Below are 20653 nucleotides of genomic sequence, written 5' to 3' on the forward strand. Positions count from 1 at the left end.
ATATTTTTTAGTTAAGTGGCACTTGACCAAAGAGGGTGATAAGGTAGCGGAAACATCCATGGGGATATTTTAGCCATTGTGTCCCCTATAGGCCTAAAAAAATGATTAAATAAGTGTGTTCTTTTGCATGAACACATTGTTTCCTGATGAATATGGATGTCTTTATGGCTTAACGCATAAAGTCAGTGACACATTAAACATCTGTATAACCTATCATGTCTTAATGCTTGACACAGACTCTTTTAAATCTAACGCAGGTCAATGGTCCCCCACTGGTAAATTCCCATAAGTCTATGTATGGTCACTTCTCAGTGTTGGGCAACGTATTCTCATTACCTTGACGCTTAGCCTTGGCAGAGCGCGCCGCTGGGGCAGTCTATTTAAAAGGCCAGTCGCCAGATGAGCAGCGAGCACAGCGCGAGCGGTAGCTGCTAGCGAGAGGATATCAACCCGTTGCGCACAGCTCTGTTCTGTTCAGGAGGAGGATGCGCATCTTCACTGTCATCTGGGCCATCTGCTTCTTCTTGAAGGAAGTGCAAGCGTGGGGCTTCAGAAATGGAATCTTTCATAACTCCATATGGTTGGGTAAATCATGTTTTCTTTTGTGATCTTGGGGTCCTTACTTTCCCAACAAGGATAGGCTACTTTTTGAACTGTTAAGCATTCCAACAACTGCTGTTGGAAACATTGGCTTTCTGTAGGACGTTCTCCTGAAAGATGTATGTGTTGTGTTTTACAATATGGTTATGGAATGTTCCGATGTAACGTTTAGCACAACAATGACACTGAATCTTTCAAAAAGTGTGGTATGGTTTTCTTTTGTTTTGGTTGCTTGTACATATAAGAGGCGCCGGTTTCTCTTTTGTTAATTGTATTTTACAATGGCCCACCCCGGCCTAACCCTACCCTAACCCGGACGACGCTGGGCCAATTGTGCGCCGCCTATGGGACTCCCTAACGCGGCTGGTTGTGATACAGCCCGGGAACGAACCCGTGTCTGTAGTGAAGCCTCTTTGATGTGTCTACAAACGTAGGCTAATTATCATTCATGTGTTAGAAAAAGTTTTGCTTTATATGTTCACTTCTCTAACGGGTCTTTATCTTCAACATAATCTCACAATCCTGCACAACATAGGCTATTTATATATATATGTTTTGCCTAAAAACATTTAGCATTAATTAACCCTGATAACACTTTGTCTACATCATTTTTACGGTTATGTTGTAACGCGATTAAATTGCACATATCACTATGGTGTGTGTTTGGGTAGAGGGCACAGTTGGAGACGGACAAATGTACGACTGTACACATGCATGAGCGTCTTGCAAAGCATGACTTCATTTTGTCTAAGGGAGGAGAAACACACATGAACTAGAAAGCTGTGCAAACTTCTGTGCAGAACATTCTTTCAGTGTTTATGTTAGGGCATAGCAATGAAAAAATAGGACAGAAAGTTTTGTCAGACTCCACATTTCTTGTGTAAAACAGAGACAGACCCACTCCTATAACATCTGCCCTTGACACACTGAGTTCATAGACCAGTCTGCTTATTTTCTAAAAATATTATATTGAAGACTGAATTTGGCCCAACCCATAGCTGCAGGAATTAAGGGTGCTGAGGCTGCTGCAGCACCCCAAAAAAATACATATAGATGTTTTTTTCTCACAAAAGTAGTGCACTGGGCCTATTTAAATTCCTGTATTAGCAGACCGATATAGCCCTTCTGCAGCACAGGCAAAACGTTTTTCCCACCCTCAAACTACTTTCAACGGAATGTGTTGTATAGGCTACTTCTGATAGAGTTAATGAGCTCGACTTGCCCATCAGGCCTACACACATCTGGAACACATAAACTAAACTGCATGTTTTCAGTAAAATATCTTGTAACCCAAACCCCCTATATCATTTGGTTAGACTAATAGTGAGACACACCACTCTCTAGGATTATAATGAAAATGAGGTACCACCTCACAAGGCACCTTTGAGGAAGAGGTTGACTAGTAGTTGCAAACATTGACTCGTAGCCAACTTGGACTGCACTACAAGTCCTACAAGGTCATGCATGCCTGATGTCAAAACGGGTTCAAAGGTGGACCCCCCATAGGGAATCACAGCAGTATGACCACTCCCGAGAGGGAGATTACAAACACTTAGCGTCTGTCCTAAGGCTTTCTATCCAACCACAACACGTTACAGAGTTGAAAGATGTTGGCCTATCCACCGTGGGTGTTTCATGTTTATTTTATTCCGCTATGAACTTCTTAGTCTGTATGCCACTTTGCTTGTTCTAGCTCCCCGAGAAGGATTCCCCCAATCTTGTTAAACATAATATTTTCCACTTGTTTTTCGGTTGCCTGGATACGTATCTTTGTGGTTGTGGCAGTGGGACACTACACAGGCATTGGCAGCATATCTGTCTATCTGTAGTGCTTTGATGGTGATAGCAGTGTTGACTGACTGAGTGGGACGTCTTTTTTTCTGGACAGAGCAAGCTGCTGGAGTCTACCACAGGGAATCGCGTAAAGGGAGATACCAGCTGACTTATAAGGAGGCCAAGACGGTGTGCAAATACGAAGGAGGAAATCTGGCCACTTACGATCAACTGGAGGCTGCTCGTCAAATAGGTGTACAATAATGTCCCTATCCTCCCAATCCCCCCAGTCCCCTCTTGTCCATGTCCTCCATCTCTCTCTCCCTCCCCCTGTGCTCTCTCTTTCTCGCTCTGTCTCAGTCTCTTTCTCTCTCTCCCCCTCTCTCTCTGAATTTACAAGGAAAGAGTCTGGAGGACTACAACTCAGAAGCAGCATAATGTTGCCAATTGGATTCTGTCAATGTCAATGCAGACTTTCAAAATAAGCAGTGGCAACTAATGAGTGGCCCCTGAGCCCTGAGTTTACAAAATGCCATTATCACTGTTGATTAACGATGCCTTATCAGTTTGCCTAAGAGCACTAATAATTAAACAGTTTAAATTATCCGACCATGTGTTCACTGGACAAGCAATGCCAGGAAAAAGTGTGTTTATCTTGCCTTTCTCCCATGAAATCAATCAAAGATGTCTTGCCACTACACTACAGCCTGTTGCTCTGTGGGACTTCAGCCGGTCCCAATCTGCTCCCCACCCTTTCCCCTTGGCCCTAACCCTTCGATGTCTGTAGATCTGAAAGGTATATACATGTAAGCAGTATACTGCAGGGGGGTGTTGTTTTCACCATATTTCCTACACTTTACAAATCAAACATCAAAGGTTTAGGGTCAAGGAGAAGGGTTATAGGTAGTGAATTGGTACCAGCTTGAGACGTCTTCCCAGTATAGTAAGAACAGTAACACCTTTCTGGATGGCTTATGTTAACATTACCATGGCAGGCAAACTGTAGCCAGACCAGGCCCTGTCTTGGGAAACCACCACTTGTATGTCTGTGGTTAAAGCAGAGCTGCCCCATGGCCAATTATCCTAGGAGGTCTGAGTTTGTCTCCCCTGCATTTCCTGACTGACTGTGGTCCACTGATTGTGACTGGAGGCTTTTTTTAGATACATTGGAGTTCATTATGCGTTACCCCCACCACCCATCCACATCCCCACATCAATGGTCCGCTTGTAATTGCAGATGCAAAGTCAGTGGAAGCCACATTTTTGACAGGGACCGTAGCATTTCCAAAGACAGGGTTTTGTTTTGAGAATACGAGCAAGACGAATGGCTTGTGGTAACCCAATATGGCCATGGATCTTCTGTAAGAGTGTTTTATCTGTGGTACTAAGAGGCGGATGCCAGTTCTAGAAACCAAGCTCTCTTATGATTTTACCAATATGACACTCTTAGCCCAAAACTTTGCAAATTCAGTTTCTTACTCTTTGTCCCTTCCTAGGTTTTCACGTGTGTGCGGCTGGGTGGTATGACAAAGGTCGTGTAGGCTACCCTATCGTCAAAGCTGGTGCCAACTGTGGTTTTGGGAAGGTTGGTGTCATCGACTACGGGTACAGGCTGAACAAGAGTGAAAGATGGGACGTCTACTGCTACAACCCCAACTGTGAGTAGTGAACAGAACTGGTTTCAAATTATATTCCAAATCATTTCAAATTCTCGATCTGTGATTGATTGAACTGACTGTTGCAAATGGAACCAATAGAACATTTTTAAAAGTGCAAACTTCAACCACCTGACTCTCCAGGCAGGCTAAAGAAAACGCTCAAAGTATTTGAAGGATTTCAAATAATATTTGAACCCGTCTGCTTGTATGACAAATGGAGGTTTAGGCAATCCTGGGTGTGTTGGTTTAACAGTTTAATCGACCATGAGTCTCCACCATATGAGATGAGTGTGTGGTTGAGTCAGACAGACATTGGTTTCTAAGGGGCGAGGTTAAGGACACACAGGGTCAGAGTTGTAAAGTTGATTGTGGTCCATGACATGTAGGCTAACGTACTAGTGGGACACATTGATGACTGTACATGGGCAGGGGGGGCTGTGGTTTGGATAAAGACCTCATAAGAACTCCCAACATGAGTAAGGCAGGACACTGGAGTAGTAACAGTGATAACTGTAACTGAGATAGTCTGGCCTATGAGTGATGGGGTGACGTACAGCTGTAGACACTCCAGATGATTCACCAAAGCCTTGCAGATGAAGCGAGACCTGAATGCCTTTGAGCTGTCATGATGGACGACAGGAGGGAAAGGAACGCCAACAACCAACTAAATGGTGATTAATTTCATAAAGATTGTCTCTAACTGGGCTCATACATGGAGATGAAGATTGTTTTCTTGTTGAAAGATATTTAGCTTCCTATCCATCTCAGTATATCTGGAAAGGGTTGCAAATGCAATATTATTAATATAAACACCCGGCATAACTGCCTGTGACATTTTTAAGAGGTTTGGTAAGGTTTCAGGAGTGGCTCTAAAGTGTGCATCCATGCCAATATGCTTCTGGAGAGAGCCAACAGAGGCTGGACTGTTTAATGGTGTCTCAGTCTTATAGAATGGTGAGGCAGATAATTACACAAGTCTGTGGATGAGGCAAAGAAACACCTCTAGGTGTGAAGCCAACAAGGAACACTAAATACCCAATGACTGGGACTTCTCTCTAGACGATGAACATTTTTGTACTGTAGAATGACGAGGCAAAGCAACATGTTCAGGTTTAAATCCAACAAGGAACACACTGAACTCTTAATGGTCTAACTTGTCTGTAGATGATATGAAAATCTAATACTTTACGTCATGTGGTAAGAACCCAGTCTTTAAACTGTAACTCTTTGGGACATACAGTCAAAGCCAAAGGTTTTGAGAATTACACAAATATTAATTTCCACAAAGTTTGCTGCTTCAGTGTCTTTAGATATTTTTGTCAGATGTTACTATGGAATACTGAAGTATAATTACAAGCATTTCATGTCAAAGGTTTTTATTGACAATTACATGAAGTTGATGCAAAGAGTCAATATTTGCAGTGTTGACCCTTCTTTTTCAAGACCTCTGCAATCCGCCCTGGCATGCTGTCAATTAACTTCTGGGCCACATCCTGACTGATGGCAACCCATTCTAGCATAATCAATTCTTGGAGTTTGTCAGAATTTGTGGGTTATTGTTTGTCCACCCGCCTCTTGAGGATTGACCACAAGTTCTCAATAGGATTAAGGTCTGGGGAGTTTCCTGGCCATGGACCCAAAATATCAATGTTTTGTTCCCCCCAGCCAATTAGTTATCACTTTTGCCTTATGGCAAGGTTCTCCATCATGCTGGAAAAGACATTGGTCGTCAACAAACTGTTCCTGGATGGTTGGGAGAAGTTGCTCTCGGAGGATGTGTTGGTATCATTCTTTATTCATGGCTGTGTTCTTAGGCAAAATTATGAGTGAGCCCACTCCCTTGGCTGAGAAGCAACCCCACACATGAATGGTCTCAGGATGCTTTACTGTTGGCATGACACAGGACTGATGGTAGCGCTCACCTTCTCTTCTCCGGATGCCCCAAACAATCGGAAAGGGGATTCATCAGAGAAAATGACTCTACCCCAGTCCTCAGCAGTCCAATCCCTGTACCTTTTGCAGAATATCAGTCTGTCCCTGATGTTTTTCCTGGAGAGAAGCAGCTTCTTTGCTGCCCTTCTTGACACCAAGCCATCCTCCAAAAGTCTTCGCCTCACTGTGCGTGCAGATGCACTCACACCTGCCTGCTGCCATTCCTGAGCAAGCTCTGTACTGGTGGTGCCCCGATCCCACAGCTGAATCAACTTTAGGAGACGGTCCTGGCGCTTGCTGGACTTTCTTGGGCGCTCTGAAGCCTTCTTCACAACAATTGAATGGCTCTCCTTGAAGTTCTTGATGATCCGATAAATGGTTGATTTAGGTACAATCTTACTGGCAGAAATATCCTTGTCTGTGATGCCCTTTTTGTGCAAAGCAATGATAACGGCACGTGATTCCAAGCACCACCCTCCTATTGAAGCTTCCAGTCTGTTATTTGAACTCAATCAGCATGACAGAGTGATCTCCAGCCTTGTCCTTGTCAACACTCACACCTGTGTTAACGAAAGAATCACTGACATGATGTCAGCTGGTCCTTTTGTGGCAGGGCTGAAATGCAGTGGAAATGTTTTTGGGGGATTCAGTTCATTTGCATGGCAAAGAGGGACTTTGAAATTCACCTGATCACTCTTCATAACATTCTGGAGTATATGCAAATTGCCATCATACAAACTGAGGCAGCAGACTGTGAAAATTAATATTTGTGTCATTCTCAAAACTTTTGGCCACGACTGTACAGTAAGACCTTTATCCAGATATTGTAAATAACACTTACACCTCATTTTAAAATGAATCATGACAAAACAGCTGTATTGGGACCTGTCATGATGTTTTCATGGTGGAGAATGATGCATGACCACGTTTGGAGTTGGCAGCACATGTGACGACCGTACTCAACATGGAAGAGGTTGCCTCATTGGATGAGATAGCTGCCTTAAGATACTACCTGTGTCCCAAATGGCACCATATTTCCTTATTAGTGCACTAGTTTTTGACATAGCACTCTGGTCAAAAGTAATGCACTAAATAGGTAATAGGGTGCCATTTAGGGCACAGCCACTCATTGTCCCCATAATTGCCTGTGACTTAGAGGATGTATTGGTCGCATTTCATCGATGAATTGCATAAAACAGCTCCTAAATACAATAATTTTCCCTTTACAAATCCAAGGGATCTAGAGCTTTTCAGTTCATTTAATCCAAACTGCTCATTTCATTTTCTTCATTCAAATGACAAAGAAGTCTCTTTTCCCATTTCTAACTTCATTCAGTGGTCACATCACACGTGAAAGAGAACAAAACAAGCAAAACAAGCAGCCTTTATTTTAATGTATCATAATGCATATGTTGATAGCACATGTAACAAACACACTGATGTAAAACACTGAGTTTTAATAAACTTGTTATGTCTACAGCATTACTATTAACAGTCTAGTAACAGCCATTGTGCAGAATATTCTCTTCACTTTATTATTTACAATCAGCTAAGGAAAGCGACTAATTGAAAGTCCTCTGGATCTATTTTAGTTTATTAGTTATGCTTATTATTTTGTTCTTTCTATTTGATCTGTTACACTATATCTATCATTTCTAATATAACATTTCCTCATCCTGTCTCCTCCTCTCTCATGGTCCACAGCGAAGGAGTGTGGAGGAACTCTGACAGACCAGCAGAAGATCATCCAGTCACCTGGTTACCCAGAGGAGTACCAAGATGAGCAGATCTGCTACTGGCACATCCGTGTACGCTATGGACATAGGATACGCCTGCATTTCCTGGAGTTCGACGTGGAGGAGGACACGTCCTGTCTAGCAGACTACCTGGAGATCTATGACAGCTATGACGACGTCTCTGGCTTTGCCGGGAGGTGAGGATCCAGCTTTTGATTGAATGTGCCTTTGCATTATGTTTTAATTTGTTGAGTTTACATTGTATGGTTGATTCAGGGTTGTTACAGTCTTATCCAAGATGTCAGAAAGGTGCATTGTACTAAATGTATTGATACTCATATAGACTCACAAGACTCATAAGACTCTCTTTTCACACAACATACTGTCATAACGTAGGCTACTGTCCTCTAGTTGTGTTTCGTATGACCATTTTGTCAACATGTTACTCTACAATCAAATAAATACATTTATTATTTCCAGGTACTGTGGAGATTACTTACCAGATGACTTAATTAGCACAGGTATGAAACAAACACATTCCTATTTTATTACCATATTATGATGAATATTCATTATTATAGATCAAGAAGTTACTGTATATTTCTGCCAAGGATTAAAGCAAATGTACACAAGAGGAGGTGTGTTGTGACTTTTTTAGTACGGCTGTGCTGCGGTTGTAGGCATGAGGCAAAACCCTTTTTTAATCATCAATTGTTTATCGATTTTCTAGTTATAATGGTTTTCTTTGATAAACTATGTCCACATTTCAAATATCAGGACAGGAGGTATTATCAGTACTTTATACACATAGCAATATATCCATTTAGACTTGGAAATCACTGGCCACTGGCCACCATTTAATAATGGAACATTGAATAATGTTTACATATTTTGCATGACTCATATCGTAATTATATACTGTTTTCTATCCTATTCTACTGTATCTTAGTCTATGCCACTTTGACATTGCTCGTGCAAGTATTTATATATTCTTAATTCCATTCCTTTACTTTAGATTGTGTATATTGTTAGATATTACTTGTTAGATATTACTGCATTGTTGGAGCTAGAAACACAAGCATTTCGCAACACCCACAATAACATCTGCTAAACACTTGTATATGACAAATAAAATGTGATTTGATATATCCACATAGCAAATATCCAAATGTCACCTTTCCCCGTTTCTCTCTCCCACAGGGAATGTGATGACACTAAAGTTCCTGTCCGATGCCTCTGTAGTGGCAGGAGGCTTCCAGCTGGAGTACATTGCTGTGAACTCTTCTCTTCACCACTTCCAGAATGACAGCAGCTACTACTTCACTTGACAAATTATTTAATAGATGTTTTTTATGTTAATGTTTCCTATTGTATTTATAATGTTGTCGTTTTTACTCATGTAATTGATGTGTGTATCCTTGTTGTCTTCAAGGGAAAGCAAATAAATGCTGTATTAAATGTATAACCTCACATGTTGAATGTTTTATTTGATTTGGGTGTTGTTGAGTTTGTCACTACTGTACTTCAATGTCCCTCCCCATCCTTATCATTGTTTAGTATGATCATCAAGTTTTGAATGGAGTTATTCAGTAAATAATGTTGTAGCACAATTTTGGGATGTTCAGTGAAATTAATTTTCACCAATTTGGGACATTGTCAATGGAAAGACAATACATGATTCTACAATTACCTGATTAGGCTTATATAGCACAGAGTAATAGGGAGTTAGTTATCAGTATATTTGGATATAGGCTTTATTATTCTGCAAATGTAGACAAAAAAAAATCAAATAAAAAGAGCATTTGCAGGATTTGCATTTATGCTTAAAAAATATTAAATATCCTATATTACAAGAAGATAAAGATATATCACATTTGAAATTTTGTGAAAAGTATATTAGGATATATTGCTATGTGCATAAAGTACTGATAACACCTCCTGTCTTGATATGTAAAATGTGGACACAGTTTGAGACTACGATCAAAGCTTTTCAAGAAACAGAATCTTTTGTGTTCTGCTCAGAGTGGGCGGTCCGTGCGTCGGGTCATAGGTGACTTTCAGACTGCGTACTAGTTTCGCGCCAGCGTTTTCGCGGGGAGAGGAAACTACACTGGGAGAGTCAGAGAGAAAGAAAATACGTAAACTATTTGCTGAAATAAGATAATATCGCGTATACTTGCAGTATATTATTGGCGTTGATGGTATCATTTTCTTTGATCGTTTGTGTTCTTTCAGGAATTGCAAGGTGAGGAAGTGCATTTGGCTGTGTTTTGTTTGTATTTTCGCGCGATCCGAGGGAGTAGCTTGCTAGAAGTAAAATATTCGTGAGCAATTGCAAGTTAGATAGTTAGCTACCTGTATTAGTTTTGACAGTATTGCCATTCAACATTATTTAGTAAGTTGAGAATGTGTGTATATTTGGTATTATATATATGTTTTGTAGATGGCTAGTTAGCAAACCAGTTAGCTAATGTTGTGGCTACCTAGCTAACCAGCTCACTTCAGATAGTTTTGAGCAATTTTTTAAATATATTTTTTTAATAAGTTAGTATTAAGCTTATAGGTGTCCAGTCCTGTATGTTGAACAGCTAATAATGCCCTCTACTTAGAAGGGTAGCTAGCTAAGAGGATTGAAGAGTAAGTACAGTTCAGGGATGTTTTGATTCTGGCAGTGATGCCCAGCCTGACCCCTCGTACTCACATGGAAGGATACACGCTTACACATTCATCTCGTAGCAACTGTGTCAAACAACATGCACATATCCAAATAAAAAATATGAATCCAAAACTCTACTCTAGTTATCTAGCAACCTAAACAAAAACACCCGTTGAGGCAGAGATGGAACATTGTCACAGTGTCTGTCTCAACATCCTCTCCCAGCAGGGTTTGAGTGAGGAACCAGGATGATGGCGATGGTGCCTCATACCAGCTCAGGTTTCCTTCCTCTGCTGGAATCTCTGGAGGATAGCACAGCTGGACAACCGGAGCAGACCGAAGCCTACCTCACTATTGCCAAGTAGGTGCTTTAGTTGGACATGCGTAGCCTGTAAGGGGACGTTGTTATCCCTAGATGCTGATCTAAGATCATGTCAGGTGTATATTCTTCTCTCTAATGAGCTATGGTAGGGGGTAGATCTGTGTCTTGTGTAACTCTATATAAGATGCCTAATTTTCTATTGTAAATGTACACTGTAATTCCTGGGTCTGACTTGTCTTTTCAGTCGTCTCAGTGGAGATGATGGAACACAATTCCTCCCTGCAGTAGTAAAGCACTTTCCACGTTTGGGTAAAACTTTCCAGGTGAGTGCTTGCTTTATGTGAAGAATATTTATAAAGCAGTACATTTACATTTTTTAAACTTTAATTAACATAGGGATACTGTCATAAATGTCCACTTGTAAAGCTATTGTCATGTTGTTTTAGACCCATATCTCCAGTCAGAATGCAGAGCTGAGCCAAGCTGCCCTGCAGGCCCTGGGGTTCTGTGTGTTTCATGTCCACGTTGTCTCTGCTATCTCAGGTACTGAACAAGTAGAGCACTTCATAGGTTTACATGGGACAAGTGTAACTGGCATGGATAAGCCTAGTCCTAGACTAAGAAGCACTAATCCAGATTTACATTGAAACTACTTTATACTCCAAAGGTAGACTTCATTTAGACCCCAATAGAATTCTAGAATGCAGCTGTAGATTACTGAGAATTCTCTTTTTCTCACACATTTCAAGCAGATATGGCTCAAAAACAAAGCGCTTGTAATTGTCGTTTGTTGACTTAGTTTTAAGGAGCACAACCTCTTTGATATGACCCCACATTCATGTCAATAGGAATAACACTAATTTTGTTTCCCTTTATGTAATAACACTCACTATAAAAAGAATAACACACAACTAAAACCCTGGAGTAATTAAATTACTCACTCAAAATGTACTAAGTATAATATATTGTAAATATTATTTACATGTATGAAAAATAATCCATGATGTGACCAGAGTACAATATTTAGAAAGTATTTCAAAACCCACACAAAGTAGGTTATTTGATCAGCAATTATTCTTACTTCTGTAACAGTGTAAAAATACAAACAATTATTCAGACTATTTCAAAATCTATATAACCTCTCTCAATAAGATTTAGTACAGATCAGGCCTGACACGAAAGGTAGAAATAGTAACTTGGGTGACGACAATTCAGTGAATGCAAGTATTAGATAGACAGACCGATAAAGAGAGAAGATACAAAACAACTGTTCAGGGACAATATAAAAAAGTACACCATTTCCGTAATAAGATTTGTAGGTTAAATTCATATCACACTCACTTGAGTGTTTGGATTTAGCCTTCAACATGCCATAAAACATATTGAAGCTCAGCCCCATCCTACAAAGTGGCGGGTGTATAAAGTTGAGCACACAGCCATGCGATCTCCATTGACAAACATTGGAAGTAGAATGGCCTTACTGAAGAGCTCAGTGACTTTCAACGTGGCACCGTCATAGGATGCCACCTTTCCAACAAGCCAGTTTGTAAAATTTCTGCCCTGCTAGAGCTGCCCCGATTAAGTGACCGCATCGCCAGTGACGCATAATGTTGCCTCCAATTCTTGTTTTCTTGCCTGACAGCCTAACTACAGAGTTCGCCAGTGTTAGTTGATTAGTGACAAAGCTGGGACAGTTTCCAACTGAATTGTATCGGTAGAAACGGGACAAAACAAACAACTTGTTACTTGGCTATTTAAAGAAATATCACCACAACTCTATCATATGAGCTCCACTGCGCGGGCGTCAACCATAACACGACAGCTACGCTGTCAAATAATAGGAAAACAAGGCAATGTATAGCCTACGAATATCTTTACCTAGTGAACAGGACAAACCATGACTTAATCCCAACAGATAAACACAAACTACTCCAATCTCAATTTCGGTGGCTTGCTAGCTGCTTGTCTGTATGGCTGACTAGTGAAAGTGACAGCTGAGCTCGGTGCTTCGAAAGCTCAGCATTAATTTACCGCCACAGTACTTTTCTTGCCCGACAAGCAGCGGGGGCTCTTTCCATATGGATTACATTGGTAGGATCAAGACAAAACAACCAATTAGTTAGCGGAGTATATATAGCCCAACACTGCAACTATTCCCGTGAGACAGAGAGCAATCATTTGAGCTCCTGCCTCACAGCTGATGTGCTCACCTGGCTGTACCAAACATGTGATCATGACAGGATTTGCTAATCAGAGAGCAGCATCAAACATCAACAACACCAAGCATATATCTGCTGTTGCTCTTGTTTCACTCACCTCGACATCATCACTTTCAAAGTGCAAAGACGTGTCTGAATCCGTATCGCCAAACGACACAGAATACAGCCTCTTCCACTGAAAAGTTGTGGCCGCTCCGTCATTTTGAGTAATTAAGTGATGTTGTTTATTTTAAAAGTCAAATGACAGCATGCCCGAGCATATTTTCTCGATAATGACAGATATTTTTCTTTATCTATGTTCTGGAAACAAGCCTGTAATGTATGATAAGGATGAAGATAATGTGATTTGTAATCCTCTCTTTCTCTCCCTTTCCCCACAGCTAATTTTGCAGAGGAGATATTGTCAGCACTTTCCTCTCTGGTGGTGAAGTCCACAGACAAGAACACATGCACACGAGCATTATGGGTAATTTCCAAACAGAACTTCCCTACAGAGGTGGTGGCCAAGAAGGTTCCAGAGATCCTGGGGGCCCTGGAGTGTGTGCGGACGAGAGAAGACATCCAGTCTGTAGTTATGGAGCACGAGTCTCTGAATGTTGTCATAAGGTATACAAACCCATCCACTCACGTACTCCTACCTCGTAATCAATAGCTTTGGTTGGGTGTATGACCCTCATTTAGGAAAGCACCATTTAATGGTTCAGCGTGATAACGCTGACATTAAGCAGATGGATGTTACAGTACTTTATCTGGCTCAACATTCTGTCTCTGTTTTGGCTTGTGTTCATAGCTCTCTGGGCTGGAGGAGACTGTCCTGACTTTATTTCAGTGATCATCAGCACTTTCTCTGTCATGAAACACTCTCTCTGTGGTCAGTTTGTTGGAGCAGGCCTCGGCCCAGATGGGTGAGGATGCAGTACAGTGGGCCAAGCTGGTCATCCCCCTGGTGGTCCACTCTGCCTCTAAGGTGCGCCTGCGGGCGGCAGCAGCCCTGGAGATGGGCCTGCCTCTACTTCTGGAGAAACAGAAGGAGGTGGCTGCCATCGTAGAACCTCTCATGTCCTCAGTGAGTCTTTACTCTGTCATTGTGTCTAGGCCAGGTTACTGTCAAATCACTTTGTGACAACTGCTGATGTAAAAACTGCGCTAGAAATGCGTTTGATTGAAATGGAAGGTTTGGAAATGCAGCACATCAAACGCAGCATGTTTCATGCAGGTTTCTTCACATTCCGACATCATTTATCTTGTTTCACTCCAGAAACTCATCCCAGAGCTCCAGAAACTGTTCTCCACGAAGAACGAGACCAACGTGCTGAAACTCTGGCCGTTGTTTGTCAGGCTCCTGGGGAAGGTAAGGCTCGGTCATTCTTTATGGTTTGAAACCTGCACCATTTACTACTAATTCGCTACGTATCTACTACGTATTGGTTAGGGAGGGAATTTGGCAGTGCATGTAATGATCTGCTTGGCTCTTCAAAAGTTGTATTGAAACACTGTAAATTGTGTTCCATCCCACAGCTGCTCCATAGAGGTGGTCCCTTCATCAACTCCCTGCTTGGCCTGGAGGAACTGGGCTTCCGTAGCTCCTCCCCAAACATCAAGAAGACCGCCTTCATCGCTTGGAAGAGCCTGATTGACAATTTCGCACTCAACCCAGGTGTGTACAAGAAAACAGCATGCTTTGACTTAATACAGTTGAATTGAGTTGCTGCTTTTTAGTCTATACTTTCACCGGCTGTTTTACTTTAAAATGTATTTTAATCGAGGTTTCTATGACCTGGTTTATAAGATACTCTAGTAAACTTCCACTGAGTCCTCACACATTATTTTCTATGTCGATCATGTGCTAAGAGACTTGAGTTAGGAACGTTTAGTAAAATACTACTCCTCCAATGGAAAACTATGAGGACCACTCAATAACCGTTGAACATGTTACTTTATGTATTCGTGGTTTAGTTCTATACCAGGGGTCTCCAATCTGTCCTAGCATGAGAGCTACTTTTAAATGATGAAACATGTCGTGAGCTACTTGTACATTTTTTTCCCCCAGCTTTCAAATAGGCCCTCTGTATTTTCCAGAATTCCCTTTTCTGTTACATTTCTCTGTTTTGAACAGTAATATTTGATGTGAGTCCATGTCAGTGGTAAAATTGCATCAAAGACCATTTGTGTTTATTATGATATTTGGTCTACACCCCTTTAATTGTGAGTTCTGCAGGCTAGGATTGTACTGGTTTAGCCATGTTTTTTTATGCTGCATATTTCATGACAGAGATTGTGAAACAAAAGCCCAGGTAAGCCTACTCTGCAGTTAACTTTTAACTGAAAGTTTTAGGGAGGGTCTACCAACCCAGAAAGTTATCATGACAGCTAACTGGTTACACAAAGTGAATGATTGACAAATGCGCGCAACACAAACATACAGGGAAATACTGCTGAAAATGAATTGGCAGATAATGTGACTTTTTTAAAATTGTATTTATTTTTTGCCAATTATGGCTAGCTAGGGGTGTAGATCCCTGTTCTATATGGACTGTAACTGTCTGCCTGTCTCCTCTGTACTGTAGAGATCCTGTTCTATACGGACTGTAACTGTCTCCTCTGTACTGTGGAGATCCTGTTCTATACGGACTGTAACTGTCTCCTCTGTACTGTAGAGATCCTGTTCTATACGGACTGTCTCCTCTGTACTGTAGAGATCATGTTCTATAAAGACTGTCTCCTCTGTACTGTAGATATCCTGTTCTATACAGACTGTCTCCTCTGTACTGTAGAGATCATGTTCTATACGAACTGTCTCCTCTGTACTGTAGAGATCCTGTTCTAAACGGACTGTCTCCTCTGTACTGTAGAGATCCTGTTCTATACGGACTGTCTCCTCTGTACTGTAGAGATCCTGTTCTATACGGACTGTAACTGTCTGCCTGTCTCCTCTACTGTAGAGATCCTGTTCTATACGGACTGTAACTGTCTCCTCTGTACTGTAGAGATCCTGTTCTATACGGACTGTAACTGTCTGCCTGTCTCCTCTACTGTAGAGATCCTGTTCTATACGGACTGTAACTGTCTCCTCTGTACTGTAGAGATCCTGTTCTATACGGACTGTAACTGTCTCCTCTGTACTGTAGAGATCCTGTTCTATACGGACTGTAACTGTCTGCCTGTCTCCTCTACTGTAGAGATCCTGTTGTATACGGACTGTAACTGTCTCCTCTGTACTGTAGAGATCCTGTTGTATACGGACTGTAACTGTCTCCTCTGTACTGTGGAGATCCTGTTCTATACGGACTGTAACTGTCTCCTCTGTACTGTAGAGATCCTGTACTATACAGACTGTAACTGTCTCCTCTGTACTGTAGAGATCCTGTTCTATACGGACTGTAACTGTCTCCTCTGTACTGTAGAGATCCTGTTGTATACGGACTGTAACTGTCTCCTCTGTACTGTAGAGATCCTGTGCAGTGCCAAGCGTCTAAAGTTGCTGCTGCAGCCCCTCAGCTCCATCCAGGTGAGGACTGAGGCCCTGCTGCTCACCAAGCTGGAGGTCTGGTGGTACCTGGTGGTCAAACTGGGAGCCAACCTGCCCGCACATTTTGAACAGGTACTGCTCGTGTTTCTCCTACTGCTTTATGTACATGTTTATACTGCACATTTTGAACAGCTACTGCTCGTGTTTCTCCTACTGCTTTATGTACATGTTTATACTGCACATTTTGAACAGGTACTGCTCGTGTTTCTCCTACTGCTTTATGTACATGTTTATACTGCACATTTTGAACAGCTACTGCTCGTGTTTCTCCTACTGCTTTATGTACATGTTTATACTGCACACTTTGAACAGGTACTGCTCGTGTTTCTCCTACTGCTTTATGTACATGTTTATACTGCACATTTTGAACAGGTACTGCTCGTGTTTCTCCTACTGCTTTATGTACATGTTTATACTGCACATTTTGAACAGGTACTGCTCGTGTTTCTCCTACTGCTTTATGTACATGTTTATACTGCACATTTTGAACAGGTACTGCTCGTGTTTCTCCTACTGCTTTATGTACATGTTTATACACTGCACATTTTGAACAGGTACTGCTCGTGTTTCTCTTACTGTTTTATGTACATGTTTATACTGCACATTTTGAACAGGTACTGCTCGTGTTTCTCCTACTGCTTTATGTACATGTTTATACTGCACATTTTGAACAGGTACTGCTCGTGTTTCTCCTACTGCTTTATGTACATGTTTATACTGCACATTTTGAACAGGTACTGCTCGTGTTTCTCCTGCTTTATGTACATGTTTATACTGCACATTTTGAACAGGTACTGCTCGTGTTTCTCCTACTGCTTTATGTACATGTTTATACTGCACATTTTGAACAGCTACTGCTCGTGTTTCTATTATGTACATGTTTATACTGCACATTTTGAACAGGTACTGCTCGTGTTTCTCCTACTGCTTTATGTACATGTTTATACTGCACATTTTGAACAGGTACTGCTCGTGTTTCTCCTACTGCTTTATGTACATGTTTATACTGCACATTTTGAACAGGTACTGCTCGTGTTTCTCTTACTGTTTTATGTACATGTTTATACTGCACATTTTGAACAGGTACTGCTCGTGTTTCTCCTGCTTTATGTACATGTTTATACTGCACATTTTGAACAGGTACTGCTCGTGTTTCTCCTGCTTTATGTACATGTTTACACTGCACATTTTGAACAGCTACTGCTCGTGTTTCTCCTACTGCTTTATGTACATGTTTATACTGCACATTTTGAACAGGTACTGCTCGTGTTTCTCCTGCTTTATGTACATGTTTATACTGCACATTTTGAACAGGTACTGCTCGTGTTTCTCCTGCTTTATGTACATGTTTATACTGCACATTTTGAACAGGTACTGCTCGTGTTTCTCCTGCTTTATGTACATGTTTATACTGCACATTTTGAACAGGTACTGCTCGTGTTTCTCTTACTGTTTTATGTACATGTTTATACTGCACATTTTGAACAGGTACTGCTCGTGTTTCTCCTACTGCTTTATGTACATGTTTATACTGCACATTTTGAACAGGTACTGCTCGTGTTTCTCCTACTGCTTTATGTACATGTTTATACTGCACATTTTGAACAGGTACTGCTCGTGTTTCTCCTACTGCTTTATGTACATGTTTATACTGCACATTTTGAACAGGTACTGCTCGTGTTTCTCCTACTGCTTTATGTACATGTTTATACACTGCACATTTTGAACAGGTACTGCTCGTGTTTCTCTTACTGTTTTATGTACATGTTTATACTGCACATTTTGAACAGGTACTGCTCGTGTTTCTCCTACTGCTTTATGTACATGTTTATACTGCACATTTTGAACAGGTACTGCTCGTGTTTCTCCTACTGCTTTATGTACATGTTTATACTGCACATTTTGAACAGGTACTGCTCGTGTTTCTCCTGCTTTATGTACATGTTTATACTGCACATTTTGAACAGGTACTGCTCGTGTTTCTCCTACTGCTTTATGTACATGTTTATACTGCACATTTTGAACAGCTACTGCTCGTGTTTCTATTATGTACATGTTTATACTGCACATTTTGAACAGGTACTGCTCGTGTTTCTCCTACTGCTTTATGTACATGTTTATACTGCACATTTTGAACAGGTACTGCTCGTGTTTCTCCTACTGCTTTATGTACATGTTTATACTGCACATTTTGAACAGGTACTGCTCGTGTTTCTCTTACTGTTTTATGTACATGTTTATACTGCACATTTTGAACAGGTACTGCTCGTGTTTCTCCTGCTTTATGTACATGTTTATACTGCACATTTTGAACAGGTACTGCTCGTGTTTCTCCTGCTTTATGTACATGTTTACACTGCACATTTTGAACAGCTACTGCTCGTGTTTCTCCTACTGCTTTATGTACATGTTTATACTGCACATTTTGAACAGGTACTGCTCGTGTTTCTCCTGCTTTATGTACATGTTTATACTGCACATTTTGAACAGGTACTGCTCGTGTTTCTCCTGCTTTATGTACATGTTTATACTGCACATTTTGAACAGGTACTGCTCGTGTTTCTCCTGCTTTATGTACATGTTTATACTGCACATTTTGAACAGGTACTGCTCGTGTTTCTCTTACTGTTTTATGTACATGTTTATACTGCACATTTTGAACAGGTACTGCTCGTGTTTCTCCTACTGCTTTATGTACATGTTTATACTGCACATTTTGAACAGGTACTGCTCGTGTTTCTCCTGTTTTATGTACATGTTTACACTGCACATTTTGAACAGGTACTGCTCGTGTTTCTCCTGCTTTATGTACATGTTTATACTGCACATTTTGAACAGGTACTGCTCGTGTTTCTCTTACTGTTTTATGTACATGTTTATACTGCACATTTTGAACAGGTACTGCTCGTGTTTCTCTTACTGTTTCATGTACATGTTTATACTGCACATTTTGAACAGGTACTGCTCGTGTTTCTCCTACTGCTTTATGTACATGTTTATACTGCACATTTTGAACAGGTACTGCTCGTGTTTCTCCTGCTTTATGTACATGTTTATACTGCACATTTTGAACAGGTACTGCTCGTGTTTCTCTTACTGTTTTATGTACATGTTTATACTGCACATTTTGAACAGGTACTGCTCGTGTTTCTCTTACTGTTTTATGTACATGTTTATACTGCACATTTTGAACAGGTACTGCTCGTGTTTCTCCTGCTTTATGTACATGTTTATACTGCACATTTTGAACAGGTACTGCTCGTGTTTCTCCTGCTTTATGTACATGTTTATACTGCACATTTTGAACAGGTACTGCTCGTGTTTCTCCTGCTTTATGTACATGTTTACACTGCACATTTTGAACAGGTACTGCTCGTGTTTCTCCTGTTTTATGTACATGTTTATACTGCACATTTTGAACAGGTACTGCTCGTGTTTCTCCTGTTTTATGTACATGTTTATACTGCACATTTTGAACAGGTACTGCTCGTGTTTCTCCTGCTTTATGTACATGTTTATACTGCACATTTTGAACAGGTACTGCTCGTGTTTCTCCTGCTTTATGTACATGTTTATACTGCACATTTTGAACAGGTACTGCTCGTGTTTCTCCTGCTTTATGTACATGTTTGAACAGGTACAACAAGCATTTCATCTTCATACTAGAATAACATAACCTGATAATGTGTTAGGACTTGTTACTAGGATTTGTTACTGGGGAATTGAGATTCAATTGAGAACCTGAATCTACTCATGTATTGTCTTATCTGACGTCATCATTGCCCTTCGTTTTTAACCATACTTAATGTGTTACTGTTGTTGACTAGTAGTCTGTGTTGTCAGGTTGGTGTTCCTCTCCTCCAGTGCACCCTGGGCCCAGACTCGGCCCTGCCAGCCACTCCTTCCAGGAGCTCCAGCCAGTGCAGTGCTGTGGGGACCACTACTCCTAAATCTGGTACAGTCTCCCTCTGACTGCCCTCACCTACCTTCTATTGACTAGTACTGGAAAATATCGTCTGCTGCTCGTTAGCTGTTTTGCTTTCAATTTGCATGCGTGACTTGCCGTTATGTACTTGCATTTACCTAGTAGCGTATAGAACAGCATTACTTAATATTCTCGTGTCGGATATACCTGAAATGTGTCACCTGGGACTGTGGAAACATTGGATGTAAAAGAAATGTAACTGAATGTTTTACTCTGAGATTCATACGTCATTGATGAATCACT

General features: G+C 41.0%; 2 protein-coding genes across 5 annotated transcripts in view; both read left to right on the forward strand.

Moving 5' to 3' along the window:
* The first annotated feature begins 222 nt into the window (after positions 1-222).
* tnfaip6 (tumor necrosis factor, alpha-induced protein 6) lies at positions 223-9161 on the forward strand. The gene is made up of 6 exons (XM_021597439.3): positions 223-585; positions 2489-2626; positions 3870-4031; positions 7668-7896; positions 8180-8220; positions 8900-9161. The coding sequence occupies exons 1-6, from the start codon at positions 486-488 to the stop codon at positions 9025-9027; spliced, it is 798 nt and encodes a 265-aa protein (XP_021453114.1). The 5' UTR covers positions 223-485; the 3' UTR covers positions 9028-9161.
* Positions 9162-9733: 572 nt separating this feature from the next.
* rif1 (replication timing regulatory factor 1) overlaps positions 9734-20653 on the forward strand; it is a 31431-nt gene continuing 20511 nt past the window's right edge. For 2 of the 4 annotated variants that reach the window (XM_036974740.2, XM_090229992.1), the window contains exons 1-10: positions 9748-9944; positions 10581-10716; positions 10922-11000; positions 11124-11220; positions 13277-13502; positions 13773-13962; positions 14155-14247; positions 14415-14553; positions 16346-16497; positions 20269-20380. In XM_036974740.2, coding sequence (XP_036830635.2) covers positions 10604-10716; positions 10922-11000; positions 11124-11220; positions 13277-13502; positions 13773-13962; positions 14155-14247; positions 14415-14553; positions 16346-16497; positions 20269-20380 — 1201 coding nt within the window. In that variant the 5' untranslated portion in view covers positions 9748-9944; positions 10581-10603. Of the gene's footprint in view, positions 9945-10580; positions 10717-10921; positions 11001-11123; positions 11221-13276; positions 13503-13772; positions 13963-14154; positions 14248-14414; positions 14554-16345; positions 16498-20268; positions 20381-20653 lie in introns of all 4 variants that reach the window. The other 2 variants (XM_036974741.2, XM_036974739.2) reach the window with 2 other exon arrangements.

The sequence above is a fragment of the Oncorhynchus mykiss genome, chromosome 3 (genome assembly GCF_057628025.1).
Source record: "Oncorhynchus mykiss isolate SJ-2025 chromosome 3, ASM5762802v1, whole genome shotgun sequence".
NCBI classification, from domain to species: Eukaryota; Metazoa; Chordata; class Actinopteri; order Salmoniformes; family Salmonidae; genus Oncorhynchus; species Oncorhynchus mykiss.

What these genes read in the sequence shown, in the direction of transcription:
- tnfaip6 (XM_021597439.3), top strand. Translation starts at nt 486, where the DNA reads ATGCGCATCTTCACTGTCATCTGGGCCATCTGCTTCTTCTTGAAGGAA. An exon ending in TCATAACTCCATATGGTTGG is followed by an intron (nt 586 to 2,488) that starts GTAAATCATGTT and finishes TTTTCTGGACAG; the next exon opens with AGCAAGCTGCTGGAGTCTAC. An exon ending in AGATGACTTAATTAGCACAG is followed by an intron (nt 8,221 to 8,899) that starts GTATGAAACAAA and finishes TCTCTCCCACAG; the next exon opens with GGAATGTGATGACACTAAAG.